The sequence below is a fragment of the Trichomycterus rosablanca genome, chromosome 5 (genome assembly GCF_030014385.1).
Source record: "Trichomycterus rosablanca isolate fTriRos1 chromosome 5, fTriRos1.hap1, whole genome shotgun sequence".
Taxonomy (NCBI): domain Eukaryota; kingdom Metazoa; phylum Chordata; class Actinopteri; order Siluriformes; family Trichomycteridae; genus Trichomycterus; species Trichomycterus rosablanca.
Window position 1 is genome coordinate 46,750,763 of NC_085992.1, and position 25,069 is coordinate 46,775,831.

The 25,069-nt window shown below is 41.4% G+C and overlaps 1 protein-coding gene across 3 annotated transcripts in view; it reads left to right on the plus strand.

The window, feature by feature from the left end:
• inpp4b (inositol polyphosphate-4-phosphatase type II B) overlaps positions 1-25,069 on the plus strand; it is a 422,536-nt gene that overhangs the window by 90,080 nt on the left and 307,387 nt on the right. For all 3 annotated transcript variants that reach the window (XM_062996233.1, XM_062996234.1, XM_062996232.1), the window contains one exon: positions 303-421. In XM_062996233.1, coding sequence (XP_062852303.1) covers positions 303-421 — 119 coding nt within the window. The remainder of the gene's footprint in view (positions 1-302; positions 422-25,069) is intronic.

The following is a 25,069-nucleotide window of genomic DNA, read 5'->3' on the forward strand; positions in this document are numbered from 1 at the left end:
GCCGTTTAGAATGCATTGCCTTCTAGTGGCCAGTGTCTCTGGGTGGCGCTGGGGCCTTCATGACACTGACTGGGTATGAATGGGTTTGTAAGGATGAATGAATGACCACTACAAGTCTACTGCAGGTTCTAGTGCTCAGTTCCAGCAGTTCCACCCCTGGCTGGGATCACTGTGGACATTGGTGTGAGTGTAGCATGATGGCTCATGTGTTCATTTCACCCTCCCTTTTCTTCCTGTATGAGTTGTGTGTTCAGTAACCTCTTGCTCTGTATAATGAACCTCTCTCTCTTTCTCTCTCTCAGCATGTAGAGAGCTGACCCCAGAGTTCAAGGACAGGAAGCCCAATGCGCTGGTTCAGGTGGCTGTGCTGGATGCTCATGAGCATGGTATCATCGCCTACGCCCGCACAGAGGTGGTGGAGGTTAGTTCATACCCACACACATTAATAATCGCTGCTCTCTTACCCCCCTGCTTCAACATCATTGTAGTACAAGTACTGAGGTGCAATAAGTTTCTACAAATTTGCAATAATACTGTTATTTTGTACATGTAAAATACCTCTACTGTAGGAAATGTGAAACCTATAGCACAGAAACACTTTTTACATCTAGCAGGCATAATTGGCAGTGCCTGCAGGGAGGGATGACCAGAATATATGGGCAGGGTCTTCAAACGCTGTGTAAGGACCATGACTGGCGGATAAAGTCGCCTGTGCAGAGTGCATGAGTGGAAAAGGGTTCTGTTAAAGGGCTGCACGCGGGTCTGAGGAGGCGTGAGCAGCAATATACCCTCCTTAACTGCAAGAAATCGGGGATCCCCCAGCAGCGGAAGATGAATTGACTAAATTGGGAGAAAAATGGGAGAATAACGCATAATATATATATTTAAGCAATAGAACACGAGAGGGAGTATGTTATCGCGAATAACATCACGGCTGTGATTCGGTCGCAGGCACGAGCCGAAGGCGAGTGCCGTAGATCATCACAGCCGTGATGTTATTCGCGATAACACACAACCTCAAGTGTAAAGAAAATAAAGAAAGAAAATAAATCAAAGAAGCCCTGAATTTCATAATAAATATGCTTTAATATTGACAATACCTTCCGCCAAAAAGTAGTTCCACAATGAATATAAAGTTTAACACTACAAAGCAAACATCCCAAGTTGCAAAAACTCATTTTAGGGAGGTAAGAACAACAAGAAGAAAAAGGCAAGAACCTCCGAAGGGAAAAAAGGAAATAAAAAACCTCTCGCACACACCAAAGGATTATGGATGATAACAGAACTCTTAGAAGCTGCTAACTGGACTGTTCGCGTCACAAACACATTTAAAGTATTAAAGCAATAAGCAACGAGAGGCCGTGCATTACTGTTATGATTTTAGCACGGGGAAAGAAGTTTTAGGCACTCCGCTTCGCGTCGTGCCAAAAACGTCATCCCCGTGCTAAAATCACAGTAATGCACGGCCTCTCGTTGCTTATTGCTTTAATACAGTTGTACTACTTCTGTAATTGTGTTGGTGGTTGACGTTTATGTTGAGTGTATTACTGCACTGTTTTGGTGAAGAACTACTCATCTGAGGTGCGCTGCTCCTGCGTGCAGAAATGCGTCCGCAAAAAAATTGCCGGCAAAGCGGTGGTGGGGGGGCCAGAGGGGTGGCCGAAGATTACTTTATGGTGGCCATGGCAACCACTGGCCACCACCTGGCTCCGCCCCTGCCAAGAAGAAAGCAAAAATATATTTTCACTAAGGAAAATGACAAAAATAGTAACACACAGTAACTTGGATAAGTAACTTTAATCTGATTACTGGATTGGAAATAGTAACGCGTTAGATTACTCGTTACTGAAAAATGTGGTCAGATTAGAGTAACGCGTTACTAAGTAACGCGTTACAGACCATCAGTGTACATAGTGCACTAGATTGTGTATCAGATCGCGGATTTATGTTCCCTACATAGTGCACTAGATTGTGTCTCAGATCGCGGATTTATGTTCCCTACATAGTGCACTAGATTGTGTATCAGATCACGGATTTAAAACGAGATCGGGAAAAAAGTCTGTGCCCTGTGTGCGCGTTTGTGTGCATGAAGCTTGTCGTAACTTGCAACGCGTCAGCGGAGTAATACAGTTGTGGTGTGAAAAGGCCGTGCTGTTATCACGAATATCAGCACAGTTAGAACGCTTCTCAACCAATCAGATTGTAAGGTCGGAACTACCTGTTGTATAAATATATATATACAGTATATAATCACAGATTTCATAGACTTTAACAGAAAAGTGCCACATGTCACTGCAGTCATTAAATAACACTCATAAATTGAATTATAGAATAAATATAAGGTACAATACACAGCACAGCTACCTTAACGGTTGAATGTAAATCTAGAACATTTGTCTAGAACAATTTCTGTCTCAAAGATGACAATACTCGTCCGTGTTTTGACTCACCCCCCCCCCCCCCCGACCTGTCCACAGAATTGGTTTTCAAACTCAGTTAACCTAGAAACCCACCACCACATGTTATAATAATCACTGTAAAAGCTAAACAAAATGAACACACATAGGAAGCTTAACGCAATGCCAAAACTAAGGCGATGCTAAACTAAGCTAGTGCTATGCTAACCACTAAAGTGGAGGACAAGAGAAGAACTATACTACCAACACCAACTATATATATATATATATTTATATACACACCAATCAGCCATAACATTACAACCACCTCCTTGTTTCTACACTCACTGTCCATTTTATTCAGATAGAAGTACTTTGTAGTTCTACAATTACTGACTGTAGTCCATCTGTTTCTCTACATACTTTTTTAACCTGCTTTCACCCTGTTCTTCAATGATCAGGACCACCACAGGACCACCACAGAGCAGGTATTATTTGGGTGGTGGATCATTCTCAGCACTGCAGTGACACTGACATGGTGGTGGTGTGTTAGTGTGTGTTGTACTGGTATGAGTGGATCAGACACAGCAGGGCTGCTGGAGTTTTTAAATACCGTGTCCACTCACTGTCCACTCTATTAGACACTCCTACCTAGTTGGTCCACCTTGTATATGTAAAGTCAGAGACGATCGCTCATCTATTGCTGCTGTTTGAGTCGGTCATCTTCTAGACCTTCATCAGTGGTCACAGGACACTACCCACGGGGTGCTGTTGGCTGGATATTTTTGGTTGGTGGATGATTCTCAGTCCAGCAGTGACTGAGGTGTTTAAAAACTCCATCAGCATTGCTGTGTCTGATCCACTCATACCAGCACAACACACACTAACACACCACCACCATGTCAGTGTCACTGCAGTGCTAAGAATAATACCTGCTCTGTAGTTGTCCTGTAGGGGTACTGACCATTGAAGAACAGAGAAATAGATGTTCTTCTACAGTCAGTAATTGTAAAACTACAAAGTGCTTCTATATGGTAAGTGAAACTGATAAAATGGACAGTGAGTGTAGAAACAAGGCTGTGGTTTTAATGTTATGGCTCATCAGTGTATACTATATTTATGTACCAACTATATTACCAACTAAGGAAACTGTCGTGTTATCTGATGTTTTTATTTTTTTATTATTAATTTCTTTTTTTTGAGAGTTTGACAGTTAAGACCCATGGTTATGATGGGTATTTGTCTTGCCCCAAGGCAGTTGTAGCCTGATGGTTAAGGTAATTGAAAGGCCTCTGGTTTCTGACAGGTTGCTACTGTTGGGCCCTTGAGCAAGGCCCTTAACCCTCAATTGCTTGAACAGTATACTGTCACAGCACTGTAAATCACTTTGGGGAACTAGAGAGCGTCTGCTACATGATGAAAATGTAAATGTGTATTGTTTATACAGCCCACAAGTGATTTCCTTGCAGCATCACACCCACCTTCTCTGGCCTATACAGTGGAACTATGCTGTTACTAGTGAACTCCGTAGATATACTATTAAGTTACAAAAAAGTTTTTTCTTAATGGGGCCTGTTTCAATCACTGGCATTCCCTTTGGCTTATAAAAGACTATGTTCACACCCACCACTATCCCAGAATCCTGCCAGACTTTAAATCTCTCCAGACTACACACACATCATCGTACCCTCCAACCTCCTCTACTCTGTAGCCCTCTGTAATCTCTGTGGGCTTTTAGCTCGAGCAAAATGACTTTTATGCCCTTGTGTAAAACATTCAGCACTTAATGTATAAAGCAGCCGCTTAAAACCCAGACTGTATAAAGTGTTTAATTTCACTCTGTGTGGAGAGTGTGTGAGAGTATTAATACATCAAACCAGATGGAGAGTCTCATTCATATAAACTCACATTATATTAGTCCACACACACATACACACACACACTGTCCAGAAAAAAGAACACAGGAGGTACATATGTACTTTTAATTGGAAAAATGTCAAACACACTACTAATACACAGCCAACGCTCTCCAGCATGGACTAACTCACAGTCAACATTCCTATTCATCCCAAAGTTATTCAGTAAGGCTGAGATCAGGGTTCTTCTCCATACCAATCTACAATTAAGATGGGTGTCCAAATACATTTGGCTACATGCTGTATGCTTAAAGAAACAGTGGTGTTACATTTGAAATATTTCATTTAAAACAGAACATTCAAAAGTGTACTGAGGAAGTGTACTACAACCCCAAATCAGAAAAAGTTGGGACAGCATGAAAAATGCAAATAATAAAAAAACACAGAGTTTTTTACATTTACTTTGACTTTTATTTGATTGCAGACAGGATGAACCTGAGATATTTCATGTTTTATCTGCTCAACTCCATTTCATTTATTAATAAACATCCATTCCTGCATTTCAGGTCTGCAACACATTCCAAAAAAAGTTGGGATGGTAAAGCATTTACTGCTTTGTAATGTTGCCATTTTTTGGCACCGAGGAGACCAAGTGATTTAGTGTTTCAGCTTTTATTTTGTCTCATTCTTCCTGCAAACACGTCTTAAGATGTGCAACAGTACGTGGTCGTTGTTGTCGCATTTTTCCTTTCAAAATTCTCTATTGGGGACAGGTCGGGACTGCAGGCAGGCCAGTCCAGTACCCGTACTCTCTTCTTCCACAGCCACGCCTTTGTAATGTGTGCAGCATGTGGTTTTGCATCGTCTTGTTGAAAAATGCTGGACGTCCCTGGAAAAGATGAAGGCAGCACATGTTGCTCCAAGATCTAAATGTACTTTTCTGCATTAATGCTGCATCACAGAAGTGTAGATGACCTTTACCATGACAGACCCTGGCTTTTGGGCTTGTTGCTGATAACAGTCTGGATGGTCCTTTTTGTCTTTGGTCTGGAGCACACGGCCTTCATTTTTTCCAAAAAAGACCTGGAATGCTGATTTATCTGACCACAATGCACGTTTCCACTGTGTGATGGTCCATCCTAGATGCCTCTGAGCCCAGAGAAGTCGATGGTGCTTCTGGACATGGTTAACAAAAGGCTTCTTTTTTGCACAGTAAGGTTGTAAGTATCATTTGTGCATGTAACTCTGAATTGTAGTGCCTGACAAAGGTTTGCCAAAGTAATCCCTCACCCATGTGGTTATATCAGCTATTGTTGAGTGATGGTTCTTGATGCAGTGCCATCTGAGGGATGGAAGATCACGTGCGTTCAGCTTAAGCTTGCGCCTTTGGCCTTTATGCACTGAAATTCCTCTTGATTCCTTGAATAGTTTAATGATATTATGCACTGTAGAGGGAGAAATATGCAAATCCCTTCCAATATTTCTTTGAGGTTCATTGTTTTTAAACATTTCAATCATTTTCTCACACATTTGTTGATAAACTGGATCCTCTGATCATCTTTACTCATCAGAGACTCAGCCTTTCCTGGATGCTGCTTTTGTCCCAAACCATGATTACAATCACCTGTTCACATCACCTGTTTAAAATCGCATCATTATTTAGTTTTTTCACCTTATTACTAGCCCTAAATTGCCCCCGTCCCAACTTTTTTTGGAATGTGTTGCAGGTCTAAAATGCAGGAATGGATGTTTATTAACAAATGAAATGGAGTTGAGCAGATAAAACATGAAATATCTCAGGTTCATCCTGTCTGCAATCAAATAAAAGTCAAAGTAAATGTAAGGAACACTGTGTTTTTATTTTATTTGCATTTTCCATACTGTCCCAACTTTTTCTGATTTGGGGTTGTAATTAGGTGTGACATAAAGGCAATAACGGAGGAAATCCTAAACGTTTTATTGATTTGTTTTGATAAACTCAATGTTTATTTTAATCTAAACATTGTAGTTTGGTATTTGCTATTTGGACAGCTAGCTAAAAAGCTTTTACCATGCTAGCAGTGATTCTTATAGCCATCTGAACAACCACAATATAAAAAAAAATACATGTGGTTTTCCACAGCTTTACTCCAGGTGCCACACGGTAAGCTATCACCGCCCACTCGATCTGCATATTTGTGTTTCGGCCGCGATGGCGACACTCGCCAGGGTTCTATTAGGTGCCAACAGCTGGTCCCCTTTGCCCCATCAGGAAATCCGAAACACCGGTGCATGCACACACAGTTCCACAGGCCTGTTACACACCCCCCTCATCCCTCCTCTCTCGTTTTTCCTCCCTCCTTCCTTTCTCCTTCCTCCCCTCTTCCACCGCATGGGCCGTCTGTCCCAGCACAAAGAGAACCCTATTCCCCTCAAATGAGATCTGCTGAAGGAAGGAGAGAAACTGCTCTTCTAAAGTCTGACAAACTAAGCCGTGTGTGTGTGTGCAGCGTGAACGTATGATAAACGCTAATGCTAAATTGCGCAGCCACTCCAGCATGGTGCGGTTCAGACGCCCTGATTGGCTTAGCTCTGCAGTTTGAGGTAATGTGTTAGCGTATTTTGCACCGTATGAAGAGTGATTAGTAGTGCGGCGGCTCTCTCTGGAGTGGATGCTCAGTGGACATGGCTTTGTGTTTGAGGAGGTCTAAGAGGAGGGTAGGTAACTTTAAGTACTAAGTTGTTTATTTATTTATTTATTAGGATTTTAACGTCATGTTTTACACTTTGGTTACATTCATGACAGGACAAGTAGTTACTCATTACACAAGATTCATCAGTTCAAGTTTAATGTCAAACACAGTCATGGACAATTTAGTATCTCCAATTCACCTCATTTGCACGTCTTTGGACTGTGTGGGAGGAAACCGGAGCTCCCGGAGGAAACCCACACTGACAAAAGGAGAACATGCAAACTTCATACAGAAAGGACCCGGACCGCCCCACCTGGGGATCGAACCCAGGACCTTTTTGCTGTGAGGCGACAGTGCTACCCACTTAGCCAAGTGCTTGAGTTACATTTACATTTTCAGCATTTAGCAGACGCCTTTTATCCAAAGCGACTTACAGTACAATTACAGTATACAGTCTGAGTGCTTGAGAGTTAAGGGCCTTGCTCAAGGGCCCAATAGCAGCAACCTGGCAGTGGTGGGGCTTGAACCAGTGACCTTCTGATTACTAGTCCAGTACCCTAACCACTAGGCTACGGAGTTCACTTTGCTCTGCAGAAATGTGAGTGACAAATTATAAGCCTTTAAAAAAATCAATGCTACATTTCAGCTCGTTCTGTTTAGTTTTTCTCTGAGCTCGCTACATTTTTTTGCCAATTATCAATCACACTAATTGGGGATTGGGAAAACATTTCAGCGGCGCACTGATTGGTTATTAAGAACTCAGTCATTCCTGTTCTTTATTAAACATAATTAAATCAATCATGTGTGAATCCTGTTGATTACAGTATCGTCTCTAGTATAAATGATCTTGAATAGTGCTTCAGACGTCAGCTTTTGATTACGGCAGGATATAACGAGGAGAGGAGCTAATTTCTTTGCTAATTTGCTCTACATGACGTTTAATAGATTTTCTCGAAAGGTGGGTATTGCACAAAAACATACACTGATCAGCCATAACATTAGAACCACCTCCTTGTTTCTACACTCACTGTCCATTTTATCAGCTTCACTTACCATATAGAAGCACTTTATAGTTCTACAATTACTGACTGTAGTCCATCTGTTTCTCTGCATGCTTTGTTAGCCCCCTTTTATGCTGTTCTTCAATGGTCAGGACTCTGCCAGCACCACTACAGAGCAGGTATTATTCAGGTGGTGGATCATTCTCAGCACTGCAGTGACACTGACATGGTGGTGGTGTGTTAGTGTGTGTTGTGCTGGTATGAGTGGATCAGACACAGCAATGCTGATAGAGTTTTTAAAGACCTCACTGTCACTGCTGGACTGAGAATAGTCCACCAACCAAAAATATCCAGCCAACAGCGCCCCGTGGGCAGCGTCCTGTGACCACTGATGAAGGTCTAGAAGATGACCGACTTAAACAGCAGCAATAGATGAGCGATCGTCTCTGACTTTACATCTACAAGGTGGACCAACTAGGTAGGAGTGTCTAATAGAGTGGACAGTGAGTGGACACTGTATTTAAAAACTCCAGCAGCAGTTTGCTGTGTCTGACCCACTCATACCAGCACAACACACACTAACACACCACCACCATGTCAGTGTCACTGCAGTGCTGAGAATGATCCACCACCTAAATAATACCTGCTCTGTGGTGGTCCTGTGGGGGTCCTGATCATTGAAGAACAGCATGAAAGGGGGCTAACAAAGCATGCAGAGAGACAGATGGACTACAGTCAGTAATTGTAAAACTACAAAGTGCTTCTATACTGTAAGTGTAGCTGATAAAATGGACAGTGAGTGTAGAAACAAGGAGGTGGTTTTAATGTTATGGCTGATCAGTGAAAGTCCCGGGGAACTTTAGAAGGTCTGGGTTCGATTCCTAGGTGGAGCGCTCCGGGTCCTTTCTGTGTGGAGTAGGCATGTTCTTTTTGTGTCTGTGTGGGTTTCCTCAGGGTGCTCCGGTTTCCTCCCACTGGTAAGTTGGAGATACAAAATTGTCCATGACTGTTTGACAATAAACTTGAACTGATGAATCTTGTGTAACCAGTAACTACCTGTCCTGTCATGAATGTAAACAAAGTGCGTAAAATAATTTGCCTCTTGGTGGGACCCAGTTAGTTCATCTGTAAGTATGGGTTGCCAGTGCTGTTCTGCTGGACCCACCACAACCTGAAAAAGAATAAAGCAAGTTGTGAACATGATAGAAGGAAGGATTTATAACACATATAGTGTGTAATATAGCAATTTATAATGTTTATAATGTGTAGATACACCAGTGGGATTTTCCCACGTAATTGTTTAGTATAGACGAGTGGTGCAGACTGGAATGCGAGTGCAGCTGCTGCGTAACTTCTACATTCAGTACACACAGCGCACACAGTGTGTGTGTTTGTGTGTGTGCACGGCAGATCATTGCCATTTGTCAGATTTCCCACTGGAGGTCTGAGTCTAACAGCTGGTTCCTGCTTTCAGGACTCTGTACTGAGATGTCTGTGACAGTCACACTTCCCTCTCACTTACATTTCCTCCACCAGGAGGATCCCAGGGATTCAGAACCAATCAGAGAGCAGGAGTTTCAGAATTAGGATACAAGTTTAACAACATTCGCTGTTATATTTGATTGATTTTACTGATTTAGACACACGTATTAACAAGTTTGTTAATTTATTTAATTACCTAAGTCTTTAGTAAACACTGATTTATCTGTCCAATTAAATTCTATATCGGCAGCATTATCACTAACATCCCTAAATCTTCTGAGGTTACCTAGTAAAAAATGGCTACTTAAATTCCCCATAGGTGTAAACGAGTAGATTTGACAGTAAGCAGTGTCCTGTGCAGAGTTGGTACCTTGTGTGGGATGTTTTGCTGCCTTGCGGTTTCTGGTTGGCTCTGGGCCCACTGTGACCCTGACTACGATGAATTGATTTGTAAAGGACATAAAAACTCACACATGTGCAGTTTGGCTGGGATCTGATGAGTGCAAAAGAACATATCATGTTTACATAATTGTCATATTCATTAAACTATTCAATGACCCCTCCTGCACTAAATATACTGTCACTGTCATCCTAGAAGAGACCACACATTACAAACTTAGTTGTCACTAGAGATATCTTTTTATTTATTTATTGAGCTCTTGAAGTCATTTTTCAGGTCAACTTTTCCTGGGTTTCCTTTTTAATGGCTCTCACTGTATTTAGGTGGAGTCCTAGAGCCTTAGAAGTGGCTTTGTCCCACAAACCCGAACCCTTAACCCTAACTTGGAATTTGGAATGCTCTTAACTCGTCACTAACATTCTGAATTACCTGAGGGATGGTTCTATGGTTTTGTGAAGAACTGTAGTAATAATAATAATTATAATAAGGGTGGCACGGTGGCTCAGTGGGTAGCACTGGGTCGCCCCACAGCAAGAAGGTCCTGGGTTAAATCCCAAGGCGGGGCGGTCCGGGTCCTTTCTGTGCAGAGTTTGCATGTTAAGATAAGACAAGATAGCCTTTTATTATCCCACAGGGAAAAATTAGTGTAGTGTAGTGTTACAGCAGCTTTCAAGAATATAAAAATAGAAATTTACACGTATGTACACATATATTAAAGAGTAAGAATATGTAAAAAATTACAAAAATTTAAACAATATTTATGAAGGAAGTTAACCAAATATTGAACAGTTATTAAAATGTATTGCACAAAGTGCAGCAGGTATAGTAGGTATTGCACATATTTTAAAAAGTAATTGCACAGAGAATATTAAAAACCATGTGAATTATTGTGATGGTGATTATCTACGTTTGGGGCGGTGCTGGTTGTATAGCCTGACAGCAGAAGGAAGAAAGTTGCTGCGGTATCTCTCCTTTGAGCAACGTGGGTGGAGAAGCCTGTCGCTAAAGGAGCTGCCCAGTGCAGCCACAGTTTCATGCAGAGGGTGATCAGTGTTTTGGACACACCGAGTCCAGGGTGCAGCCCAGGACAGAACTCGCCTTTCTAATCAGTTTGTCCAGTTTCTTCCTGTCTGCTGCTGTCATGCTGCTGCCCCAGCAGATAACACCATAGAAAATGGCTGATGCCACCAACGGATCATAAAAAGAGTTGAGAAGGGCCCCCTGTATTCCAAAAGAACGGAGCCTTCTCAACAAATAGAGTCGGCTTTGGCCCTTCTTGTACAAGGCCTGTGTATTATCCGACCAGTCCAGTTTATTGTTAAGGTGAATACCCAGGTACCTATAGGAGTTAACAATCTCGATATTCCGTCCCTGGATGCTCACCGGTTTCAGTGGATGTGGTTTAGACCTTCGAAAGTCCACCACCAGCTCTTTTGATCTGGTGTTGATCTCGAGGTAATTCTGTCCACACCAGTCTACAAAGTTCTTGGTGAGTTCCTTATACTCACTGTCGTCTCCATCCAGGATGTAGCCAACAACAGCCGAGTCATCGGAGAACTTCTGAAGAGCCAGTGATAGCTCAGTTGTTAAGGTACTGGACTAGTAAACAGAAGGTTGCCGGTTCAAGCCCCGCCACCACCTAGTTGCCACTGTTGGGTCCATGAGCAAGGCCCTTAACCCTGAAGTGAAGTGGAATGGGGCTGGGTGTAGAAGGTGGAGGTGAGAAGCATTGAACTGTGGTGGGTGAAGGTTGCAGTGAAGATGAACAAAGGAGTTGAGAGTTAGGTGTTAATAGCCCAGGGGGGGCAAGGGCCTGATCAAATCTGTTGAAGAATGTGTTAAGGTCGTTTGCCCACTGTAGGTCTCCTACTGACTGTCTGTTGGATTCCCGAGCTAACCGAGCTATGTTCTCCCCGTGTCTGCGTGGGTTTCCTCCGGAGCTCCGGTTTCCTCCCACAGTCCAAAAACATGCAGTCAGGTTAATTGGAGACACTGAATTGCCCTATAGGTGTATGTGTGTCTGCCCTGTGATGGACTGTTTAGTCATTTACAGAATTTTTTAAACAGAAACGGCAATCCCAGTCTCTACGTAGCCACGGGTAGTTTTCCCTGTCTCAGCGAGTGAAAAAGGAGAACTGACCACGAGCAGAATTCATGTGTGTCTTTTATCAGTTATCCCTTACTTGGTTCAGGGAAGAGCGGAATTTATTATGATATACGGAGATGTTTTTCACAATCTGCAATTGCCTCTAGTGGCCTTGATAGTTAAGCAATCACCACGTACCAAAAACAATGGTTGTGGAACATTGTGTGCGTTCAGCACGTACAGCTACTATCTTTTGTCACTCTCTGTCACGGTCAATCAGAGCCTAAAAGTAGAAGGTATTATTTCAATTTCCCAACAACTATAATTTTAATTTCTTAACAATTCACTATTATTTCAATTTCCTAACAGCGCCCCATCCAGGGTTTTACTGTGTGCCTTGCGCCCTTTGAAAAGCTGGGATAGGCTCCAGCACCCCCCCCCCCCCCTTCCCGTGACCCTAATTGGATAAACGGTTAAGAAAGTGAGAAAGTGAGTGCGTAATAATAATAATAATAATTGTTTATTTAGTACAATTTTAACGTCATGTTTTACACTTTGGTTACATTCATGACAGGAACGGTAGTTACTCATTACACAAGATTAATCAGTTCACAAGTTTATATCGAACACAGTCATGGACAATTTTTTATCTGTAATTCACCTCACTTGCACGTGTTTGTACTGTGGGAGGAAACCGGAGCTTCTGGTGGAAACCCACACAGACATGGGGAGAACATGCAAAGTATCTGGACTGCACCAGCTGGGAATAGAACACAAGACCTTCTTGCTGTGAGGTGACAGTGCTCCCCACCGAGCCACCCAATATTATTAATAATAATAACAATAATAATAATAACATTAATCAGGCAGCACGGTAGCTTGGTGGGTAGCACTGTCACCTCACACCAAGAAGGTCCTGGATTTGATTCGCAAGTGGGGCGGTTCGGGTCCTTTCTATATGAAGTTAGCATGTTCTCCCTGTGTCTTCTCCTCCTACAGTACGAAGTCATGCAGTCAGGCTAGTTGGGGCTACCAAAAATTGTTCTTAGGTATGTGTGTGTGTGTGTGTGTGTGTGTGTTTGCCCTGTGATGGACTGGCAACCTGTCAAGGGTGTTTCCTACCTTTCGCCCAGTGAACTCACAGAGACCCTGAATTAGATAAAGCGATTGAATAAAAGAATTATTATTATTATTGTTATTATTATTATTATTATTATTAATTATTGTTATTGTTATTATTATTATTAATTATTATTATTATTATTAATTATTATTGTTATTATTATTATTAATTATTGTTATTGTTATTATTATTATTATTATTATTGTTATTATTGTTATTATTGTTATTGTTATTATTATTATTTACATTTTCGGCATTTAGCAGACACTTTTTTTATCCAACTTACAGTACTGTGACAGAATATTATCTCAGCAATTGAGGGTTAAGGACCTTGCTCAAGGGCCCAACAGTGGCAAGCTGGCAGTGGTGAGGCTTGAACCAGCGACCTTTTGATTACTAGTCCAGTACCTTAACCGGTAGGCTACAACTGTCCCTATTATTATTATTATTATTATTATTATTAATATTATTGCTGTTGTTGCTCAGAAGACACAGTGGTAAATTATACTGCCCACTATTACCTGGTTCTAATTCCAAGCAGTGCTCTGTGCCTAATTCAAATAAAAAAAAAAAAACATATTTAAAGCATAGAGACTGTAACACAGTTCACCATAACTTTAGAACTGTCAGTAATAAAATAAAATCTAGTATATAATAACGTGTGTCAGTCTGAGAAGAGACTCAGCACTGGTAAATGTCAGGCACTTAGTAATGGCCGGGTATTAGATATTCAGTGGCGCATCAGTCAATCTCAACGCAGAGTCTTTAGCTCCTTCTTTTTAAAGTAGACTGATTTTAATAGGTCTGCTGCTTCTTTAGTGTTATACGCTTAAATTTATAGTCATATTAAAGTTAAAATTGTTGTAACATCCCAGGCTGCTCTAATAAACACCAGTTTAACAAGCTGACATAAAACATAGTAGCCTAAAGGCTGTATAACACCCCTACTAATCAAGTTTAGGTGTTTCAGCCGCACTAGTTGCTAACATATATAAAATCAGTTGTAAAATTAAGGAACGCCCTTTTTCTTTTCAGTATGTTTGTATGCCTGTGCATAAAGCAAAGTTTATTAAACATTCAGTTAACATGTATAGTCATTTTTACAATGGATATTGTCTCAAAGCAACTTTTAAGATTCCAGGACTTTATAAAACATGATTTAAATGTTTTTTTAATGTGGAGAAACTCTGTGGCCCATCAGAGCCCAAACCTCAACACCATTAAACACTTTCTTGGGATGAATTGGAATGGTGATTGCATTTCAGGCCCTTTAATTCAACATCAGTGCCTGACTACACAAATGCTCTTTGGACTAAAGGATCAGAAACTCAAACAGTCACTCAAATCTCGGCAGTATACGGTCTAAGCAATTGAGGGTAAAGGGTCTTGCTCAAGGGCCTAACAGTAGCAACCTGGTAGTGGAAGGGCTTGAACTGGTAACCTTCTGATTACTAGTTTACCTAGAATTGGAATGGTGATTGCATTTCAGGCCCTATAATTCAACATCAGTGTCTGACCACACAAATTCTCTTTTGACTAAAGGTGCAGAAACTAACAGTAACTCCAGAATCTCCTGAAAAGCCTTTACAAAAGAGTGGAGACTCTTCAAGACTGCAAAAGCATGGGGTTGGGACTTAATAGCGTGTCCAACAAGCTTATGATCAGGTGTCCACATACAGGCTATATAATGTCTGTTCGAAAACCTAGTGAGTTGACTTGCTGCCTAATACCTATCTGATCAGCTGCCTCAGTAGAGAGGATTATATTAAAACATTAAACTCATAAGGCAGATTATTTAGACGCAATACTAAGACACGATTACAGTGATTACGTCACCACAGTTTCTGCTTACTAACATCTCCCTCCATGTACTGAAAATGGTTAAATTGTAGCTGACGAGCCTGAATTTACAAATAAATGACGTGTGCACCTATATACAAACTAAAAATCAATAGGAATTTATTTACATTTGAAAATAACTCTGTTTGTTCCACATTCGTCCAGCATATTTGTCATTTTTGTAAGAAAAGTTGTGCCGCACTGAATGCTGGGATTGCCTTCACCGCTAAGGAAACATCGGACGCTCCCTCGTTATTCAGTCAGATTATCGCTTAGTAATAAGGCACCTCAGTAGGAGCATTTTAAGGTATCCAAGAATTTAGACATGAGCATAGACTGCGTAAACTGCGTCCTGAGAAATCACAGACCTATAGTGTATGTTGAGTTGCCAACAGTCTGTTAGGTGCACCTAGAAAAACAGTTTTAAGGTCTTTGAATCATGTACCTTTAAAGTTATGGGTTTTACTGAATCAAGATTTGATTTATTTTGAGGTTTTTAACCTCATTGTTAGTCATTTAGCTTTGACATACGCATTTTGCTTCCTCTACTGCTGTTGACCTTTACTCCTGACCAAGGAGAGAGTGACTAACACATGCCCCCTCAGACACGTTGCTATTCTAATTATGCATTTTTCTCTTTTCTTATAATTGCATGGTAAATTCGTCTTAAATCGGTGAATTCTCGCCACGCCCTGATCCCCGGACTCCTTCACTTCCTGTACAGGCGCCTTGGACTATTAACCAGTGCCCTTGCACAGCATTGAAAATCCCACCTCTTTTTTTCAGTCCAGACTTTTCCCACCCGGCAGACTTAATGGCCAATTCTGTCTGCTACAGGCACTGCCAATTATGCCCGTTGCGCTACTTGGGCGCCTGTCGACCGCTTCTTATCACCTGCATGAGGCAGGTTTATATGGGGATCCGTATTGCGCATGGATATTCACACACTGATCTCCATTATCCCTCGTGTCTGTGCAGCGCCATCAAACATCCAGCAGAGGTCATAATTGCAGCGTGGACCCACCCGTGGACGAGCCAGTCAATGTATGTAAAGACGGTCCTGCCTTCATTTTCCATTTTAGCGCTATTACCTAAGCACCTTGTAAAGCTTCAGCAAGCCTCATTGTAACAGCAATGAAATATTTATTAGTGTTTTTCTTGCCAGCAGCGGCGCCTTTTGTGTATTTTTATAAGAATGAATATATAAGTGGTTTTTTTTTTCATCTGCCAGGCTTAATTTCTGCACTCAGTTCAGCCCTCATTAGCCCAGTCTTATTTCTGCCCAAGCTATCAGTGCTGCTTGCACTATTTACTGCCATTGCTTTTTTTCTTTAAGTAAAGCAAGCTGACAGAATGGCAAACTATTAAACAAACAAACAAAAAAAAACAGATTCCACGCCTCAGTGAGTCTGGCGATATAAGACATGACTGTAAACGAGGGGTGAATAGGTGCGCTGTGCTAAATTCACAGTGTCGTTGAGGATAAAAGAGTGGGAGTGAGCATTTGTTGCTGAGCCAGGCAGTGAGTCAAACTAATCGCTGTCTCACCGCTACAGAAATGTGTACGCAGTGTAAAGCGCTGGTGGTAAGAGGAGGAGAAATGATGCTCTCTGTAAAGTCTGGGTTGAAATATGTCTGTCGTCATCCCAGCCCAAAGAAAAGCTGGAAAATTGGGTGATTTGGAGATCCATAAAAGCGGAGAAGACGGAGAAGATGGATTTGGGGTAAATCTTGCTGTGGTGACACAAAATGCCAGGCTGGGTGTGTGAAGCAGAGCATTTATTCAGAGTCGAGTCTGGCTTAACTCTTGTGTGGTGTTTGGGTCTGTGGGACATGTTTTCAATGTTTACCAAAAGAAAAATGGATTAAAAAAGATATTTATTATTATTTTAACCTGCAGACTCTTTGCCTTTGGCTCATTTTGTGTGAAGAACATATAAAATAACACATTTTTAATGAGTTCACACTGTACACCCCTCCCTCCTACACATTTATATTACACATGTGGTGTATAAAAGTGTGTCCCTTTACAGAGATGTTCACAAGTCACAAAATACGAGTCCGAGTCAAGTCACGAGTCTTCAGGCTAGAGTCCGAGTCAAGTCACGAGTCTTTAGGCTAGAGTCCGAGTCAAGTCACGAGTCTTTAGGCTGGAGTCCGAGTCAAGTCATGAGTCTTTAGGCTAGAGTCCGAGTCAAGTCATGAGTCTTTAGGCTAGAGTCCGAGGCAAGTCACGAGTCAATATAATCTACACAAAACATATATTGGAAATGTAGTGTAGAAATAAACAAATAATCTGTAAATTAAAATTAAAATCAACAACAGATTAGCGACTGTATTTTGCCGTTTTACTTCGTGTCTTTACTTTCCTACTCAGTGCAAATGAATGTAATTTCGGTAACAAGAAGGTACCAGTTAAAAGCTTCAACTGACGTTTTGTTTTCATTGCAAATTACGGCACAGCAGCCAAAATCCCAAACACAGCAAAAACAATCCATAATACTGCTTACCTTAGCTTATGTTGTTTCAGATGCTATTACATTTATAAGTGTGTCCCCCATTAGGAATATAATAGCTCATTAGAAAGCCAATCAACCGTTTTATTGACACATCATCTGTGTGACGCAAACTGAATAAATGCAAATACCAGCATTTCTTACTAAAAATTACAATCAGAAGGTCTGTTTGGTTCAGAAAGTAGTTCTTACAATCATTAGCATAAATTCTGTAGGCACGTTCCATTCACATTGTCTGTTATTGTGAAGTGCACTACGTAGGGTATTCCACCATTTTAGGTGGGGAGTGACGCTTCATCACTACGCGGAAGCTGTCTGGAACATTTACCCATTGTGTGCGTTGTGGGTTAAGACGGCCGGAGCGTTATTAGAGAGCAGAAAATGACACGATCAGAATGATGTTGCATCATATATATATACAGTATATATACAGTGTATCACAAAAGTGAGTACACCCCTCACATTTCTGCAAATATTTTATTATATCTTTTCATGGGACAACACTATAGAAATAAAACTTGGATATAACTTAGAGTAGTCAGTGTACAACTTGTATAGCAGTGTAGATTTACTGTCTTCTGAAAATAACTCAACACACAGCCATTAATGTCTAAATGGCTGGCAACATAAGTGAGTACACCCCACAGTGAACATGTCCAAATTGTGCCCAAAGTGTCAATATTTTGTGTGACCACCATTATTATCCAGCACTGCCTAAACCCTCCTGGGCATGGAATTCACCAGAGCTGCACAGGTTGCTACTGGAATCCTCTTCCACTCCTCCATGATGACATCACGGAGCTGGTGGATGTTAGACAACTTGAACTCCTCCACCTTCCACTTGAGGATGCGCCACAGGTGCTCAATTGGGTTTAGTCCATCACCTTTACCTTCAGCTTCCTCAGCAAGGCAGTTGTCATCTTGGAGGTTGTGTTTGGGGTCGTCATCCTGTTGGAAAACTGCCATGAGGCCCAGTTTTCGAAGGGAGGGGATCATGCTCTGTTTCAGAATGTCACAGTACATGTTGGAATTCATGTTTCCCTCAATGAACTGCAGCTCCCCAGTGCCAGCAACACTCATGCAGCCCAAGACCATGATGCTACCACCACCATGCTTGACTGTAGGCAAGATACAGTTGTCTTGGTACTTTTCACCAGGGCGCCGGCTCACATGCTGGACACCATCTGAGCCTAACAAGTTTATCTTGGTCTCGTCAGACCACAGGGCATTCCAGTAATCCATGTTCTTGGACTGCTTGTTTTCAGCAAACTGTTTGCGGGCTTTCTTGTGCGTCAGCTTCCTTCTGGGATGACGACCATGCAGACCGAGTTGATGCAGTGTGCGGCGTATGGTCTGAGCACTGACAGGCTGACCACCCACGTCTTCAACCTCTGCAGCCATGCTGGCAGCACTCATGTGTCTATTTTTTAAAGCCAACCTCTGGATATGACGCCGAACACGTGGACTCAACTTCTTTGGTCGACCCTGGCGAAGCCTATTCCGAGTGGAACCTGTCCTGGAAAACCGCTGTATGACCTTGGCCACCATGCTGTAGCTCAGTTTCAGGGTGTTAGCAATCTTCTTATAGCCCAGGCCATCTTTGTGGAGAGCAACAATTCTATTTCTCACATCCTCAGAGAGTTCTTTGCCATGAGGTGCCATGTTGAATATCCAGTGGCCAGTATGAGAGAATTGTACCCAAAACACCAAATTTAACAGCCCTGCTCCCCATTTACACCTGGGACCTTGACACATGACACCAGGGAGGGACAACGACACATTTGGGCACAATTTGGACATGTTCACTGTGGGGTGTACTCACTTATGTTGCCAGCTATTTAGACATTAATGGCTGTGTGTTGAGTTATTTTCAGAAGACAGTAAATCTACACTGCTAAACAAGCTGTACACTGACTACTCTAAGTTATATCCAAGTTTCATGTCTATAGTGTTGTCCCATGAAAAGATATAATGAAATATTTGCAGAAATGTGAGGGGTGTACTCACTTTTGTGATACACTGTATATATACAGTATATATATATAATTGTCACACGTAACTAATGTTGCTGACTTTTGTTGTCCACCAGTCACTTTTTGCAAGTCACGAGTCATTTGAAACGAGTCTGAGTCGAGTCTGAAGTCGCTGTGTGTGCGACTTACGTGCGACTTGGACTCGAGTCCCCATCTCTGCTGTGAGTGTGTGTGTCTCTGTGTGTGTGAGAGAGAGAGACAGACCCAGTGCCAGACAGAGAGAAACAGACAGAGACACACAGAAAGAGAGAGAAACAGAGAGACAGGCAGAGAGACAGAGAGGGAAACAGACAAACAAAAAGACAGACAGTTAGATAAAAACACACAGATAGGCAAAGACAGAGAGAGAAACAGACAGACAGAAAAAAACAGACAGGCAGAGACAGACAGGAAGGCAGGCAGTCAGAAAGAGAGACAGACATACTGATACAGACAGAGAGACAGACAGAGAGGGAAACAGACAGAGAGACAGACAGACACAGCATACATGCATCAAATGACTATGCAACACACACACAGTAAAGCTGACCCTCATGTGTTGTATAGGCGAGCATGTGTAGACTGATATAGATTCTGTATCTGTTCAGGCCGCTGTTTCTTATACTGATAAATGTTTTACATTTTTTAAGGTTGTTTCATTTCGATTTGTTTAAAGTAAATATGTTTTTCCAGATCTCTGTGAAGCTGGCCCCCCATGTGGTCAGAAATGGAATATAAATATTATTATTAGTTTGTGCTGCGTTTGTGCTGGTTTGTGCCGTAGGAATCATCGTTTGTGCTGGCACCGTTTTAGAGAAATTAAGCATTATATTTTATTACCTGTGACGTCACTCAGACCCCCCATCAAAGGCACCAAATCGCACATCTCATTCGTTTGTGCTAAAAAGAGATATTGTATCGAGGTATAGAACTGAAATCGTTGAATGCCGGATCATATCGAAGGTGGATGTTTCATCCTTCCAAGGAGGTTTAAGCTTGTCTGGTGGTTTATGGTGGCCCAACACTTCCAAAACATTTTTTATGTGTGACTTTTTCTCCTATTTCATTTGTCAACAGATTTATTTAGGTAAATATTTTATTTATTTATTTTCATTGTTACATTGTTGGTAACACTGTTTGTATATCTGTTTTCTATTGTTATTATTTTCTTTTTAATATATTTCATAAATGTGTAACTATGTAGCTTTGGCAATACGAATATCCACATTTTGTCATGCCAATAAAGCTACGTTTGAGTTTAATCACTGAGGCAGCACAGTGGTGCAACTGGTTAATTGGGTGTTTCACAGCAGCACGAGTCCTTAGAACCTGGGTTTCATCCAGACTTCTGGTCATTGTCTGTTCTTCTTGTGTCTTTTTGGGCTTTTGAGGTACATCTTCAGGTGAGGTCTACTGTGTATCCCAAAAAAACCTGTATGTGTGAGTAAGTGACAAGATCGGGTGTGTTTGAAAACCTAGTGAGCTCTCTACAAAGACACAGTTCACGTCATCCTACGCGCGCTCCCGAGAAGAAGGCTGTTCGAATTTTTAGATGCTTTAACATGCTGCCTAGTAAGGTACCTTAAATTTGGCCGGTATTTTGACTGAATAACAAGGGAGCGTCCGATGCTGCCTTAGCGATGAATGCAATCCCAGCATTCAGTGCGGCATGACTTTTCTCACAAACAAAAGTTATTTTAAAATGTAAATAAATAATTATTGTGCAACGTTTGTGCTGCAAAAAAAATATTTGTGCTGTTTTAAGTCTCAAGTTATAAAGCCATAAATATTAGTTCAGTGACGTCACCGCCCCCCCCCAATAACATCCAAATCACACCAAAACCATCTTATTCGTTTGTGCTGCTAAAAAAAGTTGATAATTAAAAGAGCACAAATGTTTCTTTTAGCAGCACAAACGTAGCACAAACGAATGGGATGGTTTTGGTGCGATTTGGCCTCTGATGGGGGGGCTGAGTGATGTCACAGGTAATAAAATACAGTGTAATGCTTAATTTCTCTAAAACGGTGCCAGCACAAACGATGATTCCTACGGCACAAACCAGCACAAACGCAGCACAAACGAATAATAATATTTATATTCCATTTCTGATCACATGGGGGGCCAGCTTCACAGAGATTTTTTCCAGCCATATTTTGATAGTGATTTTTACTATTTTATATTTTATCACAACAAATGGATGGCAGTTATTTATAAATATGATCCAACATAGGTAAATAGTAAATGTTAACCAAACTGCTGTCCTTATTGCTTTATTGTAAAGATCTTAAAGAAAACATCTGATATTTTGTATGTTAAATAAGTTATGGCTGTATTGATTTAAAAACACAATAATGCGGTGGGTCCACCAGACCCGCAAACATTGGCTGAGTAACAAAACTATGAACCACACAAGGGTTAAATGGAAAAAAATACAAAATAAAAAGAACTAGCACAGTATGTACAGTATGGATGAACCATGAATGGCTGCTTGTGTTCATGAACATATATGGCCATCAGTGTGCGCTGCTGTGTGTGTTTGTTTGTACAGAGAAATTTTTAGATCCACTAATCCGCTCACTTTGGGGAAAATCTCGTTCTAAAAATGTCCTGCTGTCTCTAGACAAGGATGACGGGGGGAGTCAACAGACTTGGTTTTGTGTTTGCTTGCACTTATGTTGCTAAAACTCTTGGTTAGAACTGGAGTAGCAGTGTATGTGTGTTTGTCTGTGCTAACATGGTTCTGATTTTAATTTGTTTTGCATTTACATTTGCAGAACTTAGCAGATGCTTCAAAGTGACTTACAATTGTGACAGTATACAATCTAAGCAATTGAGGGTTAAGGGCCCAACAGTGGCAACCTGGTAGTGGTGGGGCTTGAAACAGGAACCTTCTGATTACTTGTCTAGAACTGCTACAATTTATATTGTGCCAGTTTGCACTTATACACTGATCAGCCATAACATTAAAACCACCTCCTTGTTTCTACACTCATTGTCCATTTTATCAGCTCCACTTACCATATAGAAGCACTTTGTAGTTCTACAATTACTGACTGCTTTCACTCTGTTCTTCAATGGTCAGGGCCCCCACAGGACCACCACAGAGCAGGTATTATTTGGGTGGTGGGTCATTCTCAGCACTGCAGTGACACTGACATGATGGTGGTGTGTTAGTGTGTGTTGTGCTGGTATGAGTGGATCAGACACAGCAGCGCTGCTAGAGTTTTTAAATACCGTGTCCACTCACTGTCCACTCTATTAGACACTCCTACCTAGTTGGTTCACCTTGTAGATGTAAAGTCAGAGACAATCGCTCATCTATTGCTGCTGTTTGAGTTGGTCATCTTCTAGATTCTAATTATTGATTTTTTATTTGTATAAACGTGTTATTTATTTGCAAATCCGGGCTCGTCAGTGACAGTTTAACCGATGTTAGTTGACATGCTAGCGGTTGTGCCTCCTCAGCCCGTTGGTTTGAATGGCATGAGGCTAACTGTGTTAGCTGTCGATGACTTATTAGAATCCTCTCTACCTAGGCAGCTGCCTATGTAGGCAGTAGACAGCAAGGTAGGAGGTAGCTCACTAGGTTTTCGAACAGACCCATAGAGTAGGTAAATGTGATACAGTTAGAAGATTGTCATCTTTTCCGGGGTGTGTTCCCTCCAAGCACCAAGAGTAGTTAAAATTTCCACTATATAGTTATATATGGGTGAGTGCTGCCCGGTGTTGAATTTGCAACCGTGTATGTGTGTGTGTTTGTGTGTTTAGTAGCAAATAAGAAGCTTTGGGACTTCTCTTAATCGTTTCTCCACCCCTATGCATTCTCACCAGCTGCACACACACTCACACAGACAGACATACAGAATCTCAGCTCAGCTTTTTTTGTTAATGTACTCCAGCCATTAGTGGTGAGGAGGGTCCATTAAGCCGACTACAGAGCTGTAGAGCAGATTCCCCGCTGCCCAGTAAACAGCAGCACAAGAGCACAACTCACGTCAGCATTGCTGTTCACTTTCATTTGGATGCTTACGCTAGATCGTCCAGCATCCATCATTTGCTCGGAGGCGCTCTGAATCCTCTCGTCTGCAGGCATGCTGGTGAGTAAAGCGGGACATTAGCATTGGCAGCGGCTCGTGCTGGGATGGTGCGGCTCCGCGGGTAGCCTGTTAAGCTTAAGTGTTTTGGCTCATTTTTGCTGTGTTTGAGACTTGAGTGTTAGGGGAAAACAGGACGTGAGGCTGAGCAGGAGCTGCACTTTTCTTTACATTGTTTGTTTTTGCACTTTTGTAACCTGTTGCAGTGAAACTTTTTATAGCAAGTTATAGACAGATAGAGAGCTGTTGTGGCCTGGAGGGCTATAAACGTTTTAATCAATGTTTTAATCCCTTGTGTACCTGTTTATGTATTAGTGGCACAGTGTTGTTGCTTCCACCTCTCAGCTTTAAGGTCCTGGGTTAAATCAATTTGTAAGTTTTGGGTTCTTAAGTTTTCGTTCCAAATTCGTGCCACTTTCTGCACTGTTGTGCTTTTTTGGGAATTGTATTTCCACTCATAGTTTCTGAAAATAAGGATTAAAATACACATTACTGAATTAGTGACCTCTTTTTACCTTGTACCTTCAGGGCTACAGTTGACGCTAAACTTAACACCATTTATTAGGGCGGCACGGTGGCTAAGTGTGTAGCACTGTCGCCTCACAGCAGGAAGGTCCTGGGTACGATCCCCAGGTGGGGCGGTCCGGGTCCTTTCTGTGTGGTGTTTGCATGTTCTCCCCGTGCCTGCGTGGGTTTACTCCGGGTGCTCCGGTTTCCTCCCACAGTCCAAAGACATGCAAGTGAGGTGAATTGGAGACACAAAATTGTCCATGACTGTGTTCGATATAACCTTGAGAAGTGATGAACCTTAACTACCGTGTGTCTGTCATGAATGTAACCAAAGAGTGTAAAACATGACGTTAAAATCCTAATAAATAAAAATAAATAACACCATTTATTAAAAACTTCCACCTCCTAAAAAAAGTCAAGGTAGATTTGCTGAGGGTTTGGGGAAGATGTAGCACTTATAGATTTGTATTTATTTATTTATTTGTATTTATTATTTATTTATTTATTTGGGGGTGACACAGTGGCTCAATGGGTGGCACTGTCACCTTACAGTGTGATCCCCAGGTGGGTCCTTTCTGTGTAGAGTTTGCATGTTCTCCCTGTGTCTGCATGGGTTTCTTCTCACAGTACAAAGACGTGAAAGTGAGGTGAATTGGAGATACAAAATTGTCTGTGACTGTGTTTGACATTAAACTTGTGAACTGATGAATCTTGTGTAATGAGTAACTACCGTTCCTGTCATGAATGTAACCAAAGTGTAAAACATGATGTTAAAATCCTAATAAATAAATACATAAATTGTATTTAATTGATCTTTATACTTTAGATAATGGATGTCATAATGTCCATGTCTTTTTACAATTTATCTGTAATGTGACACAAAACACCAGCCATGCGTTTAGGCTCTAAACCTGTTCTTATTTTGATCTTTGTGTTGCTCTGGCTTGTCATATACGTTTTGTATTGTACTATAGAAAGAAAAAATCTAACCACTTGTGTGCTGGATGTAAGATTTTTCTATTTTTAAAATTCATGCCATATTTTGCACTTTTGTGAACAAATGAGCAAGTGATTTCTTGTG